The following is a 24,196-nucleotide window of genomic DNA, read 5'->3' as shown; positions in this document are numbered from 1 at the left end:
AGGACTTACCTTCCCAGGTAAGCTCTGCCTGTCACTCTTTTCTAAAGAGCATCCTGACTCCCTGTCTCTCGATAGAAGCTATTCTCATTCTTTTCTTTGTGTATATTTAAGAATGTGAGTGGGACTGGAATAAAAATAGATATTATACTGACTTACAGAAGAAATATGTGCCTATAAAAATAATCAAATAGTCCAGAGGTGTTTAAAATAAAAAGAGAACATGACTTTCCCTAACCGACCCTAGTAGACTGTTACTATGGTCCTTCTGGACTTTTTGCTATAATGTACAAACCTAAGTTGTTGAGAAACCAGTATTTTAAACCAGTGATTCTCAGTTGGGGATGATTTTGCCCCCAACTTCCACCCTCAGGGGCGTTTGGCAACCTCTAGAAACATTGTTGGTTGTCATCATGGGCGGGGGTGGGACGCGGGGGGATGTCACGGGCTTCTAGTGGGTAGAGGCCAGGGACGCCACTAAATATCCTACAACGCATGGACCCAGACCACAGAGTTATCTGGCCCAAATGTCAGTCATGCCAAGGTTAAGAAGGCCTGTTTCAAACAAAAGTTTGTTTTCAGTGTGCTGTTTTCAGTGCCTGTACATGGATATTTTTTCCAGGCCACTCCATGTTGGTCTACCTCATTAAAAAAAAGGGGGGGGGGTGATTTTCTGTGTATTCCATCATAGGGATATATATACAATTGTATTCATCTAATCCCTTAAGATGGACTTGATGCCGTACTTAATATATTATTATAAAGAGAGCTTCAGTGAATATCCTAACATCTACCTCTTGGTTCATATGGAGAGGAATTTTTGTAAGATAAATTCCTAGATGTCGAGCTGTTAGTTCAAAGGGCACACATATTTAAACTTGGGAGAGCTGTTGCTGAAACTGTCACTAAGAGGTTTCACCAGTTTACGAGATGAGCTGTTATAAACACCAGTCCTCCGATTAAGAATTAGAACTCGCATTTGAGAGACAAGGGTCTGCTCTTGTCAAGTTGAAAATGGATTTCTTCTCCAAGGGAGACAAGTGGGTCTGAGGGAAGATCTCATGGCCGGACTTCCTGGGGCTGTGAAGACAGAGGAGGAAGCAAGCACCCGCGCAGGCGGGCACCTTCAGTTGTGGAGAGGCTGTGAGAGCCCCCAGTGCAGTTGGACCATAGGTGCTGCCCCCCTGCCCCCCTGCCCCCAGGTGTCTCCTCAGACTGTTTCCCAAGGAGGAGCGACTTTCCCCTGCTCTCGGGTGACCTCCTCTGAGAGCAAAAAACGGGAGTGGCCCTCTCCTCAGCATTGGGGCCAAGCTAGCCTCCGGCCAGCACCCTCAGTGACCCCAACCTCCCTGGGCCACCGCGTAAGAAACTGCTCCCCCCACCTCTTTTCCCTCTGAAGTTTCCTGTTTCTTTGTATGGGACACAAGGACAAACTAAGTTCTTGAGTAAATGGTGGGAATCTTGTTCTGTAAAAGTGAAGAGCGAGGGCTTCATTGCCCCGTTCCAGTTTCCATGTTGCCTTTGTTCCTCTGGCCCAGTTGCCGATACCCGGGCTCTCCCCTGCATCCTAATGAAGGACGATGAAATGGGCTAAATCTTGGGGCACAATGCTCACACTGCGGGCTCTGACGCGCTTTGAACAAAACAAACCGGCTTCCACCAATTAAAGAAAATGGGGGAATCTGGATTCGTTTGGGGTTTGGAGCATCAGAAGGTTTCCCGCTAGCCTGTCCCAAGGACTGGGAAGAAAGAGCCCCAGATGAGAGGCACACTTTATACTTTAGCTTCAAAGGGGCAACCGCATTTCTCATCAGAATAAGTGATTGGGACCTTGGGGGTTTTCATGGAAACGGTAATGCTGATGCAGTGAGAATGTGCCGAGGCCAACAGTGGGTCAGGATCACCTCTCCGATCAGAGACGTAAGATGCGGGGCTTTGGTGGGATTCGTGCAGATTGTCCCAAGATCACTCAGGGGCGGCACTGTTAAAATGGAATAGTTGCCTGGATTTTTCACAGTTCCAAGGGCCTGTCTCGTCCTTAATTTATGGAAGACAGGTGCACCTTTGTCTGTAGTCTGGAGGTGGTACATCCCGGGGTGGAGAAGCTTGGGCTCTGTGGCCAGAAAGACCTTGGTTTGACTCTTAGCCTGCAATTTACCAGCCAGAGGACCTTGAGCAGGTCGTTTAACTCCAGCCTCATTCTCCCTGTTTACAGAGTTCAGAAAAATAATGCCAAATATTTCTCAGAGCGTTTGTGAGGATGCAATGAAATAATCCATGTAAGGTGCTGAGTTGAGTAATAGGAGCCATTATGTTTTTTAAATTTTTTTTAATTTGAGCGTAGCTGACACATGATGGTATATTAGTTTCAGGTGTATGACATAGTGATTCAGTTTCTTTATGTGTCACGCTATGCTCACCACAGCTGTGGCCACCATCTGCCACCCTACGCTGCTATTACGGTATCATTGACTGTCTTCCCTATGCTGAGCCTTTTGTCCCTGTGGCTTATTTATTCCATAACCGGAAGCCTGTATCTCCCACTCCCCTTCGCCCATTTTGCCCATCCCCTACTTCCTTCCTTCTAGCAACCACGAGCTCGTTCTCTGTAGTTATAGGTCTGTTTCTACTTTCCGTTTGTTTATTCATTTGTTATGGCCACTTAAAAGTTTGGCAGAAAGCAGGGGACCCTCCAGATAAGGGGTAAGGGGAACAGCACCAGTTTTTACCAACTAGATGATTATGACACACCTTTCTCGGGGCTCCAGGGCTTAGGAAAATTCTCCCTTCGACTTTCTAAGTTTCCTCTGTGAACTGCTGTTTGTAAATCATCGCCAGATACTAAGAACTGCTACCTCTGCGTTTGCATACAGGCAAGAAGGATCTGGTTTTATCAGGGCAAGTAGACACTTCCAGTGTCGTTGTCATGGAGGCATCCTAGATCCCAGGAGAAGACACCCACACTGGGCATGAGGGATAAGGAGCCTTTGTAACCAGGGCAGCTCAGAGTGGGGGCTTTGAGAAGTGATGGATGGAGTAATGCCCTGGGAGGAACTGGATTTGGAAACTCCAGGGCAAGTTGCCCAAGCATCATTGTTATCTGGTCAACCTCCCTTTTCCTTATGGGGATTTTCAGAAGTCACTCACTTCACATGTGGCGGGCCCTATGTCAGTCCCCTGGTGGTCATATAGGAGACTGCTGCCCCAGGGCATCCCTTACATGTTTCATTACAGGGACAAAGCAATAAAGAGAACGAGCAGTCTGGCTTGAGATGGTATGAGAAGCAGAAAGATAATTCCATGAAGAGTCCTGGGGAAATCCATAGTTGTTACCCACAAGCACTTGATGGCCCAGAGCCTTCAGAGATTTCAGGGGCCCCAAGAAGACCATCAGCTAGTGGACTGCTAACTCCTCATACACTTCCTTACACCTGTGCCTCCCGTCCACTTCTGTCCCTAACATGGAGATGAATCTCTGACATCCTTCTTGGTGTATTTAGAGGGATGCCATCCCGTTTAGATTAAGATCTGAAAAGCAAAAGCTATAACTGAACACAATAGAAACTGCCTTTATGTAGTTATCAAGGTATTTGTTTGTTTAATAATTCAGGAGGAAGTTTCCTTTTCGTTTGGATCATTCCTTGTTGGGCGAACCTGAGTCTACATAGACGACATGACGCTTTAGCATCAACTCTGGTGGGCTCTGCGGGCCTCCAGCCTCTTAGCCAGAGTGTTGCCATATCCCATTCGGGGTAAGATGCTTTGTGGTCGGCATACAGGGGATATATTTTGCGAGTCAGCAATCCCTCTCCTTATGGACAGCATTCTAGCAAGTAACAAGAGGACAAGTGAGGCCACATGGTCAACTTTCCAGTCTGACTGTCTCTAAGAGCTTGGGATGGAGCACCCATCAGTGTGGGGAGGGCCAGACCCACCACTGGTATACTAAGAATTTGCTTCCATTTGCCTGCCCCTGACGGGGCCCTCTTGGCTTTTGCTTCGGCAGATGAGGTCACTGACGCAGGACTTATCGCGGGAGGCAGATTTGATTTTGGGTCTGAAGGGGTGAAGAGGCAATCCATTAGAGCGGGGACGGGCTGTGTGCCACTGATGGAAGGCACTGGAGGAGGCAAAGAGTAGAAGAGCATGAGAGCAAAGCAGAATGAGCTTCTGGTGGGAACAAATATCCCTGCCTTCCTGGACCCTGAGACTGACCCCAGCCCCCTGACAGAGGCTAGAGGGGGGCCCCACTTTTCTCTACAGGCTCCTGCCTTGTGGGATATCAGCACTTGTCCCTCACCCTGCTTCGGAAGATGAAAGCTTCCTCTCTGCAAAATGTAAGACCTTGTCACTGGCCTCCAAATACGAAAAACGACAAAGGTAGTTGCTCTTATTTGTGTCCTCGGCACAGGCCAGACTCTGTGCTTTATGTGACGTTGTCTCATTCCATTGTCTCAACATCTCCACGGGGTGGGCACTATTATCCACGCCACTTTATATATTCATGTAGCCGAACATTTTTGAGCGTCTGTTACGCTCTAGGCACTCAGGAGCTTGGACAGGGCTATACCGTATGTTTTTTCCCTTCTATTTGGCAGAACTAATCTTAGCCTTTCTCAAGTGCAGAGGAGAACATCCCATGCCACACAGTTCCCGGTCACAGCTTCCTCTAGTAAGGCCTTTGGTGATGGTGATGGTGGCGATGAGAATTAGTAAGTGGGCAGAGTCTCTTAGGACTCTTCTGCAAGGTCGTTCTCTTCATCCCCAAGGCTAAACAGAACCGAATTGCCTAGCCTGGGCCATTTTCATGGTGAGCGTTTCTTATATGTTGAAAAGTTGACAATCAATACTGCTGGGAGACATTTTCCCTGGGAGTTTAGCTTAGGACCCACCTTCTACCACAAACCCAGCGGCTGACTCAGAAGCCTGAGATTTGGGGAGGCCCCTAGAAGACTATCACCAAGCAGGTCCACTAGGTAGAGGGCAGCTAAGTTTCTACCAGTGACGTAGGTTACTCAGTTACTCTACCAAATAAGTGTGTGTCAGGTTGATTTTGAACAAAAGTAAAATGACTAGGACTTTCTGAACATCTTTCAAAGCCGCCCTGTCTCTTAGACACAGGCAGTGTCAGCTAAGTAAATAGGCCATCCAAACACCGGAAAAATGGTATCCGAAAGACACAGTGTACCAGGGGCCAAGGACAATACTGATTAAGATCAAATAGCTAATTGTAAGCCTCAGCCTCCAAATTGCTGCCGGATGAATAAACAGCAGTGTGTGCAATCCAAGCATAATTTCACATGGATACTGTCTCATTCACACCCGCAGAGGGCTGGAAAGCATCAGGGGGACAGAATACCATTGGCTGGAAAGAGATAAAAAAGGGTTTGTAGTGGGAATTACATCGCCGGTGGGTGTCATTATGCCTGTTTGGGGAAGACTTTTGTGGAGGTAAAAGATAATTGGTTCGGTCCAAAGGCACTAAACTCAAATATAAGCTGAACAGGAAGAGAGGAGACCAGAGCCCATCCGGTCGTTATCTCTGGGCGTTGGTCTTATGTTCATTCAGGTTTCCAGGATGAGCAAAGCCCCAGTGGGAAAGTTAATGCCTTTTCCAAACAGAATGTAAATTCTGTCACAAACTGTTTCCTTGATTTTGGTGACACGTGAGAATGGGCGGGTACCAAGGGTATGCTAAGAATTGAGACCAACAGCCTCCACCACCCAGCCCCCAACATCAGCCAGGTGCTGGGGTCACGAATTGTGTTGACTTGGGATCTGTTTTCTTTGCTGAAATTCCCAGATAATCTCCCAGCTCTGAAACTCAGCTCCTATTTAAAGAGACAAAATAGTACCCCGGTTTAGTTTTTTCCTCGCGTGGCTATCTGGCTGCCATAACTAGTTCATTCATATACGATTCGACAAAAGAAATGTGTGCTTTTTGATGTGCAGTTTTGTAAATGACATCAAACCATTGCTGAAAGCCAGGAGGATGTAAATAATAGTAATTAGAAGGAATCCAAGTGATTTAGAAGCAGGGCAAGAACAAGTGAAAGAGAACACTAGATCAGATGAGGGAGTTAAATGCAGCTTCCACGTTTGCATTAGGAGAAATGCAGCTGCAGATGTCTCTGATTCTGAGTGTTCTGGCAGCAAAGGCAAAAAGGGAAATGCCTTAGATGGTACGGCTCTAATTGTATATCAAGTGAAAGTGGACACAAGTTCATTGGGAGATGCAAATATCACCCATCCTGTTACAACCCCTACTCCCTTTTGCTCCTTATCTAAAGATGGGTGCTGGGGAAATGTTTTCCACTTCAGTTTTGTAAATAACAGAAATCTAATCTTTTTTTTTTTTTTTACACCAAATATTTCTAAAAGCTAAATCCATCCACATCTCCTGAAAAAAGAGGTAGCTGGACTTTATTATGTTTACACCATCACTGTGTATACTGACCCACTGGCTTCCAATCCCAGGCTCCTGCAACTGTGCCTCAGGGTTTTCTTGGGCTTCCAAAGCCCACTGACTCATATATATGGGCAGACTGGAGGTGCGGAGGAATTAATGTTTATCTCATCATCCTTCAACAAATGATTGATTGCGTTTGGTAGGTAATTACTCATACCTCTTACTCCTTCTGTAGAATAATTCTGAGGTAGGTTCCGCACTGTCTCTCAGAATTTGCCAATGGCATTGAGCCTCAGTTGTCCCCAGTAGTAGCTTTCTTGGTAACGTGAACTTCCCTGTCTCACTTCCCCTACACTACCATTGGTCCTTCCCGGGATCACCACCTAAATAAACTACCTGCACTCAAATCTCTTCCTCGCAGTCTGCTTCTGGAGGGACCCAACTGAAAGTACCTCATGAAAATATTTATTTGAGAAGCTAACTTAATAGAGGGCTGGAGCTCAGGTCAGCTAGATTAGCATTTGATTGTTTCTTTAAAATATTAGGTAAGCCTTCCATCAGTGCTGAATAATGTGTATTTCAGGATTGCACTGTCTGAAGGATGCTCAAAATATGATTGTATGGTTGACTTTAAAAGATCCAGTGTTAGACCCAAGAATTGATCTCTCTCTCTCTCTTTGTCTCACGTTTGTGTGTGTGCATGCACACACATTCTCTGTGCATAAGAGCCAGCCCCGTCCTTTATTCGGTGGGGTGGTGAAAGTGAGTGGAGACTCCAGTGGTGATAGCCTATAGTACCTCCCAAAGGACTTGAAATCTTCTGAAGGATTTGAGCAAACTTTGCCACCTAGCATTTCCAGACAGGGGCTAGAAAGTGAGTGGTCCTGCCCTCAGGAAACATCATTGGGCCTTCACTAATGGTCTTATCTTTGGTTATTGTGCCCTTGATTGACTGGTCATACTGCACTAACTTCAACGTGTGCCCTGGTTAAATGGTGATCTCTATGTCAACAGCTCTGCCTAGTAACCCAAGGGGAGCACAAATGTGCTAAGACATTCCAACAAGTCCCCAGTGGTTATTCTTAGCAGAAGCATCTGAATTAGAACCCGGTTCCACCTCCCCCGGGTTCTCTGTCTGGATTTACAAGTTTTCTTTCAGGTGACACAGCAGGCTAAGGGCTATCAACCCAGTTCAATCAACGGTGCCTGATGAAATCTTTGTTGCAACTCAGACTATAGTCAACTGCTGGGGTCGGTTAGTGTTTGCTGAGACCCCACAACGTATTCAAATTCATTTAAGGCCCCTGTGATTACCTTTGTTTTATTCCTTGGTCAGGGCCCTACATTCTTTTGTAATTTTAGAAGCGAAGTTATATATATTCCTCTGAATATTTTGTTTGGTAAAAATCTGACCTGGGGAATAGGTAGTTGGAAGGAAGTCCCCAAACCATTTATAACAAGTACTAAGTGAGGCCCGGGAGAACCTTCAGGTACCTCAAGTACTTTAGTACAATAAGCCATAACTGACATCACTTCTATTTCTGGGTTTAAATGAAAACGTTTCCGTATTAAAGATGTAGGAAAACATCTTCCAGTGCCTTATTCTCCTGGGCACAGAGGAAGCACTCATTCAATATGTGATGCAAGAAAATTAGTCCATGAAATCAATAGAGCTCAGCACTCCCCCACGTCTTTCTCTACAGAGAGGCATGCTGGACTTCTAAAAGGCAAAGCAGTGATTGGATTCTCTGGTTCCTAGGGGTTTTTTGATAGATCTTGTCTTCAAATTTGAACTTGTAACTTCAAGAACAAAGCAAAAGGAAAAGACAAATATTCGTGGGTGTTTGGTATATCATATTGAAATTCTGGCCTTATTCATGAAAAGATTATTTTTGTGGGGAAGGATATACTGGCGGATACTGATATAATGGAAGAAGAGGTCTGGGTTTTTGTTTGTTTGTTTGTTTGTTTGTTTGTCACAGCTGGGAACTGCCCCCACTCCCGAGTTTTGTGATTATTAGGGGGATGGGGAGGTGGTTCCACTTCCTAAATTAGGGATGAAGAGTGTGGACTTTGTCATATTCAATATAATTGAGCAGAGAACACAAAAAAATTGGTGTTACTTGTGTGTACTGAAGAGCCCCCATTCCTAAAATGTCTCCACATTATCTTGACATGCTCTCTGATATCTCCATCATCATGTCCATTTCCTATAGAGCTTCTGGACCTGGTCACCTCAGCTACCTTCTGTCGAGTATGAATCTTAGTGTATCAATCAGGGGAGAGAAAGCCGTAACTTTATTTGCTTTAGGTCAACCTAAAGCCAAGTCTAAGACTCATCACTCAGACTTGTGAGAAATTCAGTCTGGCATTGTTGGGGCCTTGTCTGTACCTTTGGGGGGTAAACAAGTTGCTGGCTTTACAAAGACAGCACCAAATCATCAGGGAGAATCTTCACGTGGATTCTGGGTCCACGCTGTTTAGCTCGCGAGGAAGCCTCTTGTCTCAGAGCACCTGATCCCTTCAGGTCAAACACCTCTGCTGACGTGGGGCTGGCCGGCCGCTAGAAGATCTGTGGAGGCTGGAGGCCCCTCTGACTAGAGCTGGCCTCCCTAGATGACGATCATCCTCCCCAAGATCTCCCAGGAGTGCTGAAAGGCATGCAGAGCTTCATGCCCAGGGCTGAGATGACCGCCGCTCTGGGGTCTTGTCACCTCCCGGGAGTGCCACCGTGGGGAGGCATGAGGGGCCCTAAAGCCCAGAGCTAAGAAAATAGCAGACCTGTCCTTGGTAACTTTTTCCCAAGCCAGTCATTGAGCTAAGCATTTGCGTCCAAATGATTTATTAAAGGAGGTAAGGGATCAACCAGTTGATCCCAGGATCGACCAGTAAGGGAGTTGGGGAAGCGAGATGGGAAAGAGGAGGAAACCAAGCAAGAGTGATTTCACCTGAACTCCCAGACTCAGTCCGATCCTGTGGGGGTGCTGGGGAGTATAAATGATGCCTTGAGGAATAGGAGTTGAGCTTTTGTGTTTATACACCTAGCAGTCATTGTCTATAGGCAACCCTGGGGTGGGCATGAGGGGACCAAAGTCTAGGCATTTTTCAGCTTTTCATATGGGCAAGATGGTGCCCGTGCCTGTGCCCAGGGCAGTCCTCTGAAGGTGGCAGGTGTCAGCTCTCGGCAGTAAAGTGCACATGTGGAAGCTGAGCTGGTAAAAGGGGATGAGGGGACCTGGGTGGGGCACTGACAGACTTCATTACAAGAGCCATCTCAAAACCATCACGTGTCCTTCATAAAGTGGCATCACCGCGAACCACCTTGTACTGTTGCCCTGAGAAAACAAGAAAGCAAGGTTAGAGAGTCTTTCTTTAAATGTTTGTCTGAAACAGCAATGCACCTCGAGATACTGTTTTTTGTTCATGAAATGGCAGGTAAGGTCATGCTAAACTTAACGTGTTTAGCATCCCCAGACTGAGTCCCAAAAGTAACAGGGAGATGTGCTATTTATTATTAATCGTGGAGTATATTACTTAGCAAAGCAGAAGCTTGGTGCTTCTTCAGGCCAGGGATTCAGATGTTTTACATTCTCATTTGGCTTTGTGTGGAAACGTCCATCCCACTGAGGAGAAAGGAAGCACAAAGCCCTTGAAAAATCGAATAGAAAAGAATCATGGATCTGTTCAACGGGGAGATACAAAGGATTCTAAAAAGAGAACCCACAGGTGAAGTGACGAGATAGTTTTTGAAATGTAACCCTGGGGAGGTGCTCTAATGAGACGCAGATGGTCTATAGACCCAACAGGTAGATGTCTAAACTGGGAGAGAAAAGGATGGGTGGAGGAAGTCCTAGAATTCTCTTCAAAAGCATCCTAGGAGAGTGTACAGCTTTGGATAGGATAGGAAATAAATGAGAGGGAAAAGGAAAGGATGCCCACTGGATGTTTGAGACACGAATACAATTCTGAGGCTTCATGTTGCTTGATTAAAAGAGATGAGACAGAGACCACGGCTGATACCCGGAAGTCGGAGTCAACATCCTGGACCCAGGTCTCCAGCGCATCATGCATAGACATTACCAAGAAGCTAGACAATAGAGTGGCATATTGTTTTACATTCAAATAGACCCAATAATAGGTCTTTAGATTTCCTCATGGGTTTTCTTTAAAGTGTATGAATTTGGGGAATTGAGTTTTAGAAGTTGCCTACTTTGTAAATAAAGGCAAACAGGAGAAAAGGAAACTATGTGTTATAGAAATTACTCCTCAAAACAAGCCCAGCCAGATAAGTGCTATTATCCCATTTTTCAGGCCAAAAAAAGCAAGGTTTGGAAAATTATGTCATTTTCCCACACCCTAGTTCATTAAATGGAAGAATGAATAAATTTTACCCTTTATCCCCTCCACCTACTAACAAATATTAATTGAGGACCTCTGGTGTAACTTATTCTGGACACTGGGGACCCAAATAATTATTTCAACCTATATCTGTCTGATTCTGGAGGCCCTTCTTTTCCCCCCAGACTCTAGTGACAAAGCTCATTTAAATCTGAGCTCACAGTAGGTTGGATTATTCTGTGATTATGCAAGATGGTAATGAGATTTACAGGGAGGGGAGAGAGTATGGGAACATAAAACAATGCATGGCCCAGTTCATGCTAGGTTTATAGGCTGAGCAGGGAGGACCCAAACCATTTTGCCTGCTATTTTAAAAAATAAAAATAACGAATGACCACAAAAATAATAAACACCAAACTTTTATGGCTACAGTTTTTGATTGTCAAACATGGGGAAAAAATGATAAAGAGGCAAAAATCCTTTTTGATGTTACAAGCCAGAGAATGACTATAATTATTTTAAAGTATGTTTTTCCCATCTGTATTTTTTTTTTTTTTTACCCCTTTGGCTGCTTAAAATTTTTTCTTTGATTTTGGTTTTTAACAGTTTTGTGTAATAGGTCTGTGCCTGGTTTTCTTCATATGTATCCATCTTGGGACTTTGTGAATCTGTAGGTTGATGTCTTTTATCAGTCTTTTTCAGCCATTATCTCTATATACTGAGATGCTAGGTACATGTATTTGTTAACCTTCTCTGTATTCTTACATGTTCCTGTACATTTTCACTTTTTTTGTCTCTTGGGCTTCATCCTGAATTTTTTCTTGCGAGTTATATTTCAGTTTATTAATACACATAAGCTGTATCTGACTTGCTATTAAACTCACTTCATTTAAATTAAGCTTTAAATTTCTGTCACTGTAACTTTTCTGTTCTACCTTTCTCCTTTGGTTAGTTTCTCAGGTTTCCAGTCTTCTACTGAGGTTCTCAATTTTCTGTTTTATTTCCTTGAGCACATTGAGCATATTTATTTTCAAGTGGTGTCCTAAAACTACACATCTGAATCCTTCCTAAATCTGTTTCTATTGCCTGTATTTCTCTTGAATTTTAGCCATTGAGTTTTTTTTCCTAAGATTGAATTTTTAAGTAATCTCTACACCCAACTTGGGGCTCGAACTTATAATCCTGAGATCAAGAGTCACATGCTCCATTGACTGAGCCAGCCGGGTGCCCCAGCCATATAGGGTTCATTGGACCTAACTCGGAAGCATCATTCAGCACTAGGAAGCTCCATCCTGCCGACCATTCATGAGCAATAACTTAAAATCAAATAATAGTTCTCTGTTATAAGATCTCATCAAGTTTAAGGTGCATTGTTGATTTAATTATAGCTTCTTTGAGAATTGGAAGTAAAGACATACTACATGAAATGTATATATGTGACCTGATTCAGACATGTCACTTAAAAAAGAGTAGCATCTAAGAATTCTAGAAATATGGCAGAACTCCTCAGCCTTGGGCAGACCTGTTTGTATATCCTGACTCAGTTTCTCTTGGAGTCTCCCTTTAAATCCTCCTCAGGGAGAAAGGCAGATAACCTAAATTGTCCCAAGGCTTTGTTACCTCCAAAGGCTTGAGAACTTTCCAGTGCATTCCTGCTGGTTAAGCCCACATTAAATGGGGAATTGGAAATATGATCCACAAGGATGCTGCCATTAGGAAATCACAGGGCAGGAGCCTGGTGGACCACAGAAGTCCTTACTTCTAAAAGGGGAGAAACCCAACTATCAGGCTCACGGTAGAAGGGATTTCTTATCTGCTGTTGAAACTGCTGTGATTCAACTATAGTTCATTTTCTTTCAGTATTCCAGGACTGGTCTTAAGTATCACCAGAATTTTTCTTGGCTGTGAGCTATAGGAAGCAAAACTCAAAATGGAGAAGAAACTGCCCTGGTGTTGCACAAATCATGCGCTTTGCACAAAGCATGGCCCTTTGATAAGCTAACTAACCACAGAGTGGAGCCCCTGCCAGGGCCAGGCAACGGGGGCTGTGACCAAAATGAAGAATGCAGCCCCCATTAAGCAGAAGCCACTTCTCAACGCCAGTTGATTGTGGCCATGTGGGAACACAGGCCCAGGGTTTCCGGATCTGAATTTTGCTCAGAAATCAGTAATATGGATTTCTCTGAGCAATCTCCTGATTTTTATGTTGGCAGTGAATTCCATTTTCTCACACTTGCAGGTATGACGCACCATACCTTTTTGAGGTGATTGCAGACTGCAGGCTCAGGTTCAGGCTACACGTTCTGGGCATTAAGTGATCTCCGCTCTAAGAAGGGAGTCCCATGACTGGAGCAATATGGAATGCTTTCTCTGCCTCTCCCTCCTACATCATAGAGGCATTCTTGGGAATATAAGCACTGGGGATTTCTAAGGCCGCTTGAAGTTTCAAAAAGTGCATTGCTCTCCATATGCCATGTTGCGAAAGCTCTCTCAGGTTCATTTCTTAAGTTAAGGTGGGGTTTTGGAGTTCCCCGTTGTGGAAACTGCTCCTAGTATGTAGCCCAAAAGCATACAGAAGATCCTTGAAATCATCTGCCACATGGTCTATGGGCAGTCTTAAAGCAGACAAACCAGAAATTTGATTAATATTAGCAACCCTGCCAAATTGGCACAAAGGGAAATTTACTCATTTTTACTTCTCAAGTATTTTAGAAGTGCTATATGAATGGAATGGAGATTCTTTTCTTGCCTGGAGGCAGGCAAGCAGGTTGCTTGAAAGGTAATTGGGACGGTTAAGGGAAGAAAAGCATGTCAGATGCATGATCACATTGCGTGGGGACTGTTTCATAGGGATGAGACTGTGTCTGAGACGAAATGATTAAAAAGAGACCAGGGAGGCTGACGGAGCGATTGGTGCCCAAGTGCAGTAATTAAAGGTCGAATTCCTCAGGGGACTCCCTCTGTGTCCTTACACAAGCAGTATTCACCCTTGTGCCATAATCCATTTGAGAAAAATATGTTACCTGATAGAATCTTTCCAGGAATTTTCTGATACCCTGTTCAGTGCTCGGACACTGGTGTTATAGCTGGTGTTGACATTTCTGCTCTCCATTGCTGTCCAATGTGAGCTAGAGAATAGAAATGCCTTTGGAGTGGACATTAAGTGTTTATTTAGTTAGAAAGCATATAGTTGGAGATCAGGGGAACTTTGTTTTATCTCTCAATCTATATAGTTTCTAGTATTTTTTCACCATAACTTTCAGCACACTTGGGTTCCTGAAGATGAAACATAGCATCTAAATTCATTTCACACATAAGGCTTTGTTTCTAGTAAGTTCTACATTCTGGGTATAATACAAATAGGAAACTGAATGGTCTTGTTGAATTGCGCAAGCTTTAGGGAATGGAAGAGACAGCACAACACTGAAAAGCAATAACCCCTGGGTACTGGTCATAAAATCTAGGTGCAATGTTTATTTTGCCCAGGCCTGCCCAGCTCCCACAGTTTGAGAAGGAAATGAACAAGATCACAGGAGAGCCAGTGGCTATGTCAAATTTATTTATACACGGGATGAAATACTTCTCAAGGGAAGACATGTGTAACGTGTGCATTTTCTATTACGAGTTTTCTCTTGGTGATTCCTCTGGGTACAATCCTTAGCAGGCTCCACCTCACTGCATTTTTAATTCAGTGAAACATGAAAAGATTTGGTTCTAAAATGGAATACTTCACACTTTTAACAGCTCCTCCCCCCACCCCCTTTTATTTCTTCTTTTAGTCCTTGAAGAAAGAAACTGCTCGGACCCTGGGGGCCCAGTCAATGGGTACAAGAAGATAGCAGGTGGCCCTGGGCTTATCAACGGGCACTATGCGAAAATCGGCACTGTCGTGTCCTTCTTTTGTAATAACTCCTACGTTCTTAGTGGCAACGAGAAGAGAACTTGCCAGCAGAATGGAGAGTGGTCGGGGAAACAGCCAATCTGCATAAAAGGTAATCTACAAGTATTTGCGAGAGCCACAGAAGCAGACGGAGCTGCGGACTTTTTGGTAGTTCCCATACATGGGTGTCTGTGAGCCCCTGAAAAAAGAAAATGCCTTTCCCTCTTAGGTTCTCCCTGGAACCATCCATAACTCCCAGGTGGGAAGCCATCTCTGAAAACATTTGCTCCTTTTCTGGACCTCCAGAGAACCTGCTTATCCTAATCACAGCTTCTTGCTGTGATCAAGATAGTTATCAGAGCAGTTTAGGAAAGATGACAGGACTGATTTAGATATGCAGACCCAAGAACAAAATTGACGCAACCAGTGTGCTTCAATATAGCTGTGTTTATCTACTGTCCATGAAATACAAAGTCAACACAGGAAACAAAAGAACAAAATAGACACACCGTCCTGCCGGCCTATGTGGCAGTAAGTTTAAGATGTTAACATAGTGGGGACACCTGGGTGGCTCAGTCAGTTAAGCGTCCAGCTCTTGATTTCGGCTCAGGTCATGATCTCATGGTTTGTGAGTTCGAGCCCCTCATTGGGCTCTGTGCTGGCAGTGCGGATCCTGCTTGGGATTCTGTTTTTCTCTCCCTCTCTCTGCCCCTCCCCTGCTGGCGCTGTCTCTGTCTCTCTTTAAACAAATAAACATTAAAAAAAGATGTTAACATGATGAAAGACATCTTAACAAGATGTCAAGTCCTTGAGCATTCAAGGCAGAGTTAGAGGAAACAGATGAGCAATGTATGTTCAGAGAAGGGAACAATCAATATTGCTTGAAATGGGGATAGCTGTACACCGCAAGTCAGAGGAGAGCCAATCTGGGGAGCTGGGAAGGGTTGGCAGAGATAAAGAGCAATCGGGATGATATTGCCATCATGAGACAAAGGAAAACAAGGAAGTATAGGCAGGAGGGAACGGATCATGCTAAACTCAAAGTGGGGCCAACTGGGAATCTGGGAGGAAGATGGAAAAGGTTGGTTTGGGACCAGAAAAAAATGGAACCTTGTACAGAGAAGCCTGAAACTTCCCCCTTGGCACTGGGGGTGGGTAGTTTCTTACTGAACCAGGTCAACAGCCCCTGTATTTCAGTGGCAGGTCACAATCATCTGGCTGTTTCCTGGGAAGAAAAGCATGTCCTTGGCCTAGATTATCCAGATAATTGCCTTAATCCTCCACTTTCCCTTCTGGGTGTTTGTCAACAACCCAACTCCTGGGAAAAGAAATAAAAGAGAATTGGTTTGTGAAAGGAATAAATCACTTTAGACTTTAGCCAGAAGCGACCTTCGTCCCCACCAGCACAGACTCTGATTCTTGATTTCATTAAGTATGGACACGGTGTTACATATGTCCTTGGAGATTTTTGTCAACTCTTCTCTTACGAATTAATAACAACCAAAGTTCTCTAGTTTGCTAATTAGACGAATGTTGGCTGCCTGATTGGGAAAGTGAAACGAGAAGGATTGCTTTTCACTTGTGAAGAAAGAGACACTTCAGCAAAATTACGCTGGGCTTTGAGGTGTCCTTAAATGGTCATCAGGAGCCTCAATTTCAGAGAAAGGACATGAGGGAATCAGCTACTCAAGACTTCCCCATGGTGGACACTGACATCTGGTCCTAAAGGAGAACCTTGTAGTTCCCTGCGTGGGGCTTTATGTTAGAACCTTCATTTTGACCTTGACTCCATTTTCCAGCAAGGTCACTAACGCTGTCGTGTGAACAGAGAGTGCCAGTGTGTTGACTGCCAGGGTTCCACATCACCTAGGTAGAGCGGCTTTTCAGAGGTGCGTGCTCTACGTGGCTTCTTCGGAGGGGCTTGTCAATTTAGATGGAAGGCGGCGAGCTCTTTCGCTAGGGAGCTGTCCAAGCTTGGCCGGCATGCCTCCCCTCAGAGACCGTTGGGGGTGTCCAGAAAGGGCGGTCAGGGATGAATCTGAGCAGGTAATATGGGAAGAGATTATGCAGTGTTGTCTCCTTCGTTCTAGCCTGCCGAGAACCAAAGATCTCAGACCTGGTGAGACGCAAAGTTCTTCCAATGCAGGTTCAGTCAAGGTGAGGTGGAGACACCCGAGCTCTGCTTTAAAGGCAAATGCATGCTTTCCCCTCCCGCCCCTTTTCTCGCCTTGCGTTTGGCCAAAGACACTCTGGGGTTTCTTAGGGACACTCAGAGCTAACTCCTCATGAAAGAACAGGGCCTATTAGGGGGAGGCTGATAAGCCAGCTGCCTTTGGCCAAGAGGTAGCAACTGCTGGAACGTGTACACGGTTCACTGGATCGTGGGAAAGCAGGTGGTTGATGGGAAGTGAGGCTTGAAGATGATCCATGAGGAACTGGATTTTAATACTCGAGTCTTCGTGAAATTGCTCTGTGTTTACTAGGGTACCTTCTACCGGGATGGCCCTCCTGCCAGACTCAGGAAGATGTTTTCTGTAGTAATCAACCAGAGGAGGCACGCCGGTGGCACCCAGGAACTAGAGACAAACGATCAGTCCCGATGAGGGATGCGGGCCCTCAGATCTGCCCGCCCAGCCTTCCTCCAGGGAAGACAGATGTGGAGGCCACCGGTGGGGATGGAATAGGCCCATTTCTACTACTTCTCGCCTCATTTTGCAGGAAACACCATTTCATCTCATCTCCTGCCATTCTTCTCCTCACCCTCCGCTCCGGCCACACAGGCTGCCTGGCTTGTCCTCTCTACCCCTCCACGCACGATGCCTTCAGAGCCTCACAGCTCTGTCTGGACCCTGCTTCCACTGGATTTCAGTGAGGCTTCATGCCTCCCTTCCTTCAGCTCTCTCTCAGCTTTTTAACCTGGCAGAGAGACCTTCCCTGGTTGTGCTTTTGAAAATAGCAACCCCCCAAAATGACAACTATGTTGTGGTACCATTTAATGTTTTCTCTTTTTACACCTTATATAAAATTAAGCCACAGCCAACCAGATAAATAAGTAAATAAGCAAATAAAATAAAGGTAGTAATGTCACTACCACCCAGACCGCAGAGCCGACTTCTCTACTCTCTGGCATTTGCTGTGACTCTGTCTTCGGCTTGGCTTCTATCCCCACCTGTCGTCTCACATCCATTTTTTTATTTGTTCAAGTTCTATCTCCACCCCCCCCACCCCGCCCCCAGCCCACAAAAATAAGTAAATACAGTTTACAAGCACAGGAACATTTTGTGTCTTGTTCATGCTCGGGTTCTCCTGCCAAGAACAATGCTTGCCACACAGGGGGCACGCAAGAAAACATAACCACCCCGAACATGGACTGAATGAATGGGACTGACAAACAATGGCTCGAGACCGGCTTCTGTCTCTCTTTAGGGCTGTATTTAGTATTCTTGGGCAAGCTCCTACACTTGCTAAGCCTTTAGTTGCCTCTTTTGAAAAATGAAGACGATCATAATAACATGTGTCTCTGGGGATTGCTGAACAGATTAGACGCAGCCCCGATAGGCAGCATTTATCGAATGCTATGTGCCCAGTTACTCTTCTGAGCGCTTCCCATGAATTAGCTCATTTACTCTTTGTTACGCCCTCTGAGGTAGGGATTATCATTATTACCATTTTATTATAGATTTTATTACCAATTTTATTACGGATGGGTAAACCGAGGCTCAGAGAAATTAATTAACTTGCTCCAAGTCACATTGCAAAATGCGGATCCAGGATGCAAATCCAGGATCTTCACGGTCTTCAGGGTCTTCAGGGCTTGCTCCCTTATGCACTAAGATCTAACTAAGTCCTACGTAAAGGCTTTAGCAGAACACTTGCCCGGATGAACACCTGTCACTGGTAGTTATTGCTTTTAGGGTTGGTAACAGTGCATCCCAGTGACCAGAACTGGCCACAGCCAAGTGACCTGAAATCTTCATAAAGCAGGATATTCCTCAGTCTCTCACCCTTCCTCCGGATATCTCCTATTTCTGTCTTTCCCTTTTCAGGCAAGGCATTCCCTTGGGAACAGTGGCTGTAGAATACAAATTCCACTCCCTTTCCTGATCTTTATGACCTACCTGGAGCTGGACTCTCCGCTAAGTGGGATAAACCTGTTCTTTCCAAGGAGACGTCTTGTAGAGCAGCCCCTGAGCTATTGAAAAAGACTATAGGGCTTTGCATTTTTAAAGCGATTATAATGGGAGGTTAGGTGACAAGGTGCTCGGTAGCTCATGCAGATGAAAAAGCAAGCCTAAAACTTGGTTTTAAGGATCTTTCTGGAAGATAGGCTGCTGGAAAGTGGATATACATATCTCCAGCAGCCTAGTCACCCAAGAACCCCCAAAGGCAGTGTAGTCTTTCAACAGATGGACCAAAAGATGAGCTTGTTGGCCAATTCAGAAGCTCCTTGAACTGCAGACCTTGTTCTAAACTGGGCTCAAGATTTGTTGAATGAAATCAGTGTGGGTGGAATATTTGCTCTGAGTGAAGTGCCGTGCAGACACATGACACACATTTCTTCAGATGATATCAAATGGCCCAGTGGAGACACCAGGTTGGGAACCATAACTGCTCAGGTGCTGCCTTGGGTACCACCTTAGCTTCCTGTGTACCCTTCTGTGTACTCTCACTCCCCTCTCTGGGCTTCCTCTCCCCATTCATTCAACAGAGATGAAAACATTGTTTCCTAAAAGAATTCTAACTTTTCAGTGATCGTTAGCACTGATGCACCATGAACGCAAGCTCTCCAATGTGTGTGTGTCTCCCCCAAGAACCCCTGAGTGGTCTCTGGGGGCTTTAGCTCCAAGTGCGCATTTGAAAGGCCTTTTCGCATTTACACACAGTACGCTGTGTTTCTGCCAATCATTGTGCCCTGAGAAAGCTCGATTCTCTGAGGTGTACTAATTATATATGCTGATTGCTAAATCAAACTACTGTATCAACACAGTTTAGTTCAAGTCAATTCCTAATGCTACCCCATTATGATAATGTTTGGAGGAAAAAAGACGCCTGGATTTCTCTCATTCAAATGAACTTCCTTTCCTGTTTAATTTCACAGTTAATTTTTCTCTGTGCGCACGTATAACGTACCCTTGGATCGCAGCTGTTACACCAGATACTATCCTTTGGTTAAAATCCTAGGCAGCTGGAGGCATGCCAGAAATGGAAATGGATGAACAGAATGAAGGTTGAGGTGTGCAAGAGAATTTGCTCAGTGGCAGAAGGGAAGCGTGTGTGTGCATGCGTGTGTGTGTGTGTAAGTGAGAGAGAGACAGAGAGGAAAGAGAGGGTGGGGGAGGTGAGCGGGAGGGATAGAGAGAATGAGATAGACTTTTTGTTTTCTGCTCTAACCAAATATCTACGTGGGGGGCTGGCATGGATACCATAGGGGCCGCCATGACCGTCTCTCACCCTGTTTTCTCTGGGCCCGTGGGCCCCAATGCAGGGAGACGCCGTTACACCAGCTCTACTCGGCGTCCTTCAGCAAGCAGAAACTGCAGGGCGCCCCCACCAAGAAGCCAGCCCTTCCCTTTGGAGATCTGCCCCCCGGGTTCCAACACCTGCACACCCAGCTACAGTACGAGTGTGTCTCACCCTTCTACCGTCGCCTGGGCAGCAGCCGCCGGACATGCCTCAGGACCGGGAAGTGGAGTGGACGTGCCCCGTCCTGCATCCCTAGTGAGTCAAGGCTTGTCCTGGGGCTGGAGCCCCTTACATCTTCCATGGTTACTTGTGAAAAGCCCTTAACCCTCATGAAGACTTTTTGGGAAAGGTTTCTCGTCCAATGGTCTTAGGTGAATTTTTTTGGAGGGGGCATACTTCCTTCTGAATAATTCTCTTATGTTTCCTTGGATAAAAGGGAGAGAACCGTCATTACACACAGGTGGGGAAAGGACTTAACAATTCCAGAAGGCTTCTAATTATGTCATCTTGGATATCCTGTCTAAGCCCGTTTTCATGCTCATCATCCAGTGGTATTGAGTAAGTAATTGTTACTAATTAGGTGATGAGCTTTTAATTACCCATAAGGCTAAGATGATGATTACTGAAGTAGTATGTGGAAGTTTCTGGAATAGGGTCTTGCACATAGTAAACTACCTTCCCCATCCTCTTTGTCAAAGGAGAACAGTATGGCTTAATTCTTTGTGGTCAAGTTTATAATGATAGTCATTGATATTTTGAGTCTAACTGTTTACATACATGATCATCCAGCCTCCTCAAGAATTGGGTGAGACACGTGTGATTCCTGTATCCATTATCCATTTTGTAGGCAAGAAGACTGAGGCTTTAAGAGATTAGGCAATTTGCCCAAAGTCCTATTGATAGTTAAGTGCCTGGGATCCAAAGCCTTCAATCTTCACCCTAGACTTTATAGCCAGCCATGACAAGGTGGTTGGTAACTCTTTAGTGGGAAAGGAAAAACAGCTTAGATGCTTAGTGGTCATCACGTGCACGGTGCTTACCTTTCCAGGTTTGTGTTTTCTTGACTGAGTAACACATTCCCCTTTGGATGGGATAGTCTGAGTTTATCTCACTGAGCCAATGCTTTCTCCATAGTCTGTGGGAAAACTGAGAACATCGCCGCTCCAAAGACCCAGGGGATGCGCTGGCCGTGGCAGGCGGCCATCTACAGGAGGGCCAGCGGGGTGCACGGTGGCAGCCTGCACAAGGACGCGTGGTTCCTGGTCTGCAGCGGCGCCCTGGTGAATGAGCGCACCGTGGTGGTGGCTGCCCACTGCGTAACTGACCTGGGGAGGGTCACCATGATCAAGACAGCAGACCTCAGAGTCGTTCTGGGGAAGTTCTACCGGGATGATGACCGAGAGGAGAAGACCATCCAGAGCTTGCGGGTGAGAGAGAGCTGTCCCCTGGAGACTAGGCCTCGGCTCAGCAAACTCCACACCAGGAAAGCAGCAGGTGTGCCTGTGCCCACACCTTGGCACTGTAGCACCCAGCCAGAGGCTGGCATGTAGCAGGTGCCCAATATTTCACGTAGACAGATACTAGAAAGGGGCACCTAGAAAGACTAGGGAGTCTTTTCTCCCTTTGTTTTCAAAATAAGATTGTAACAACTATCATCTATCATGGAGATCATCAAAAGTTAATCACCCATTATGTTTAGGTCACTGTACTAGGTAAGCTTTGAGGACACAGAAAGATTTTATCCAAGGTACTCCTGATCAATTTATAATATACATCTGTCTTTATTTGCCTCTTTCCCTCCCTTCCTCTCTTCCATCCACCTACCCATCTCCCTCTCTATCTATCCATCCATCCATCCATCCATCCATCCATCCATTTATCCATCTATCCATTCGTTGTTGATCTCCCATAGTACGCCATTCACAGGGAATAGATACAGCACTGATACATAAGAATAGATACATGAGGCATGGTTTTTGCCCTGAGGAGTCCACAGGCTACTGGAAGTGACGGACCAGTATGTTATGATTAGTTTGACACAAGAGAAGCCCCGAGGAAATGTGCCCAAAGGTAGTTGCAGTGATAGAACACGAACATAAAAATGTTAGAGCATATCACAAACGTAGGCTCCTAGAAGCTCCCATCAAAGTGAATGATCAGCAAGGATTGGGACAATCAGCAAAGACTGTGGAAAAGTCTTGTAGAGCATTCTGGGTGGAGCTCTGTCTTACTGGCTTACACATGAACGTGTATGGTGGGCCAGAGATTGCAAACTGGTCGCCTTGAGGGGTTCGTGTTTGGATGGCACTAACATTTTTTTTAAGCCAGTTCTGTGCCAGCATTTAAAAATCAGGAGGTTCAGATGAAGGTCTGGAGTCTGTTCTCTGGCCAGGTTAGAATGCTGCCCCCTTTCGGCCGGGCAGTGGTCAGCCGGAGCAAAGTGGCCGCTATCCGCTTTAGATGGGTTGTGCCACACTGTTGTCGGCAGCCCCGTCTGCCGCCCCCACTTAGTTAACCCCACCTACCAGGCAGCAGTGGGCTTTTCACTTTGCAGCCCCCGAAAGAGAGCTGATGTTTCCCAGGACCCCTTAAGCAAAGCGTCTCCAAATAATTACGTGTGTCCCTAAGACGTTTGCTCCGAATTTTATTTGGCCCCAGGGCTTGCCTGTTCTTGTTCACTGTGCAGCTCCTGGCTCACCACTACTGTCCATTTCTTGCGTTTGTAGATTTCTGCAGTCATCCTGCATCCCAACTACGACCCCATCCTGCTGGACACAGACATCGCCATCCTGAAGCTCCTGGACAAGGCTCGTGTCAGCACCCGCGTCCAGCCCATCTGCCTCGCTGCCCCGCGGGACCTCAGCACCTCCTTCCAGGAGTCCCGCATCACCGTGGCCGGCTGGAACGTCCTGTCCGATGCCAGAAGCCCGGGCTTCAAGAACGACACGCTGCGCTCAGGGGTGGTCAGGGTGGTGGACTCGCTGCTGTGTGAGGAGCAGCACGAGGACCACGGCATCCCCGTGAGCATCACGGACAATATGTTCTGTGCCAGCCGGGACCCCCGCTGCCCCTTCTGATATCTGCACGGCGGAGACAGGAGGCATCGCGGCTGTGTCCTTTCCGGGACGGGCATCCCCCGAGCCACGCTGGCATCTGGTGGGGCTGGTCAGCTGGAGCTATGACAAAACATGCAGCCATGGCCTCTACACGGCCTTCAGCAAGGTACTGCCTTTTAAAGACTGGATCGAGAGAAACATGAAATGAGCCTCGGCGCCATTGAGGTGCTTTTCGTGGGTCCATCTCTACGTGTGTTGCCTGAGGCAGTGTGGACCTGAAGTTTGATTCTGCCTGTGAATTCGGCTGGGCCAGGGCTTCTGACTTCAAGATCGAAACTCAGTGGAGAGTGAGTAGAGCTCACTTTTTGGTAGACCGCTGCCTTCCTGGCTGCTGAGACCATTTGGAAGACACCACGGCTGCTTTGCAAGGACGGAGTCTCCTCCAAAAAGACTATGCGAATAGCAAAGAAGTGGTCCCCGTTCCACCAGCCCAGTGGCTTTGCCCACCTGCCCTATGGTGGTGTGAATGTCATGGCCAGCTCTGGCGGAGACAGCATTGGCCAAGAAGTCTGGGTTTCATGAGGTCTCTTCCAAGACTCTTGCCAGACCACATTCCAAAGAGCCGCCTGTGGGACAGCCCGGAACAACGGAGCTTGGACGTGGCTCTGGCTTTTGTGTACATTGCCACCGTAAAGTGTGGTCCTTCTCTTTCTCAATCCCCTGTCCATATTTTAATAAAACGAGGGTTGGCTTCTGACCTACAGAACCGCTGTGCTATGGCTCTCATTGCTGCATGCTGCTTCTGATGGCTTGAAGCCCCTTAAAATAGATCCTCAAGTCATAATTTCAAAACAATGCGTGCGGCAAAGCCAATGCCATCTTTTCAATACCAGCCCCTGAAATTGCTGGGTTATGGGCTGGAGGAGGAACAACATGGGGGCCGTCAGAAAAGGCACAACCAGAGGAAAATACCAGGGATTAGATGATTTCTAGTGTCCCCTCTGGTTCTCATGCTCCAAGATCTAACCCAAAACTCTGCTTTGAACTTCTGTC

At 46.1% G+C, this 24,196-nt stretch overlaps 1 protein-coding gene across 1 annotated transcript in view; it reads left to right on the top strand.

The window, feature by feature from the left end:
• The window catches only part of PAMR1 (peptidase domain containing associated with muscle regeneration 1), a 160,680-nt gene extending 136,771 nt beyond the window's left edge, over nt 1-23,909 (top strand). Inside the window, 6 exon segments of the mRNA XM_058688638.1 lie at nt 14,524-14,736; nt 16,715-16,781; nt 20,110-20,342; nt 21,222-21,514; nt 22,814-23,146; nt 23,148-23,909. Of these exon segments, the coding sequence (XP_058544621.1) occupies nt 14,524-14,736; nt 16,715-16,781; nt 20,110-20,342; nt 21,222-21,514; nt 22,814-23,146; nt 23,148-23,351 (1,343 nt within the window). The 3' untranslated portion in view covers nt 23,352-23,909.
• The last annotated feature ends 287 nt before the right edge of the window (nt 23,910-24,196 follow it).

This window comes from Neofelis nebulosa, chromosome 10, assembly GCF_028018385.1.
Source record: "Neofelis nebulosa isolate mNeoNeb1 chromosome 10, mNeoNeb1.pri, whole genome shotgun sequence".
NCBI classification, from domain to species: domain Eukaryota; kingdom Metazoa; phylum Chordata; class Mammalia; order Carnivora; family Felidae; genus Neofelis; species Neofelis nebulosa.
This window is presented reverse-complemented; position numbering and strand designations above follow the sequence as displayed.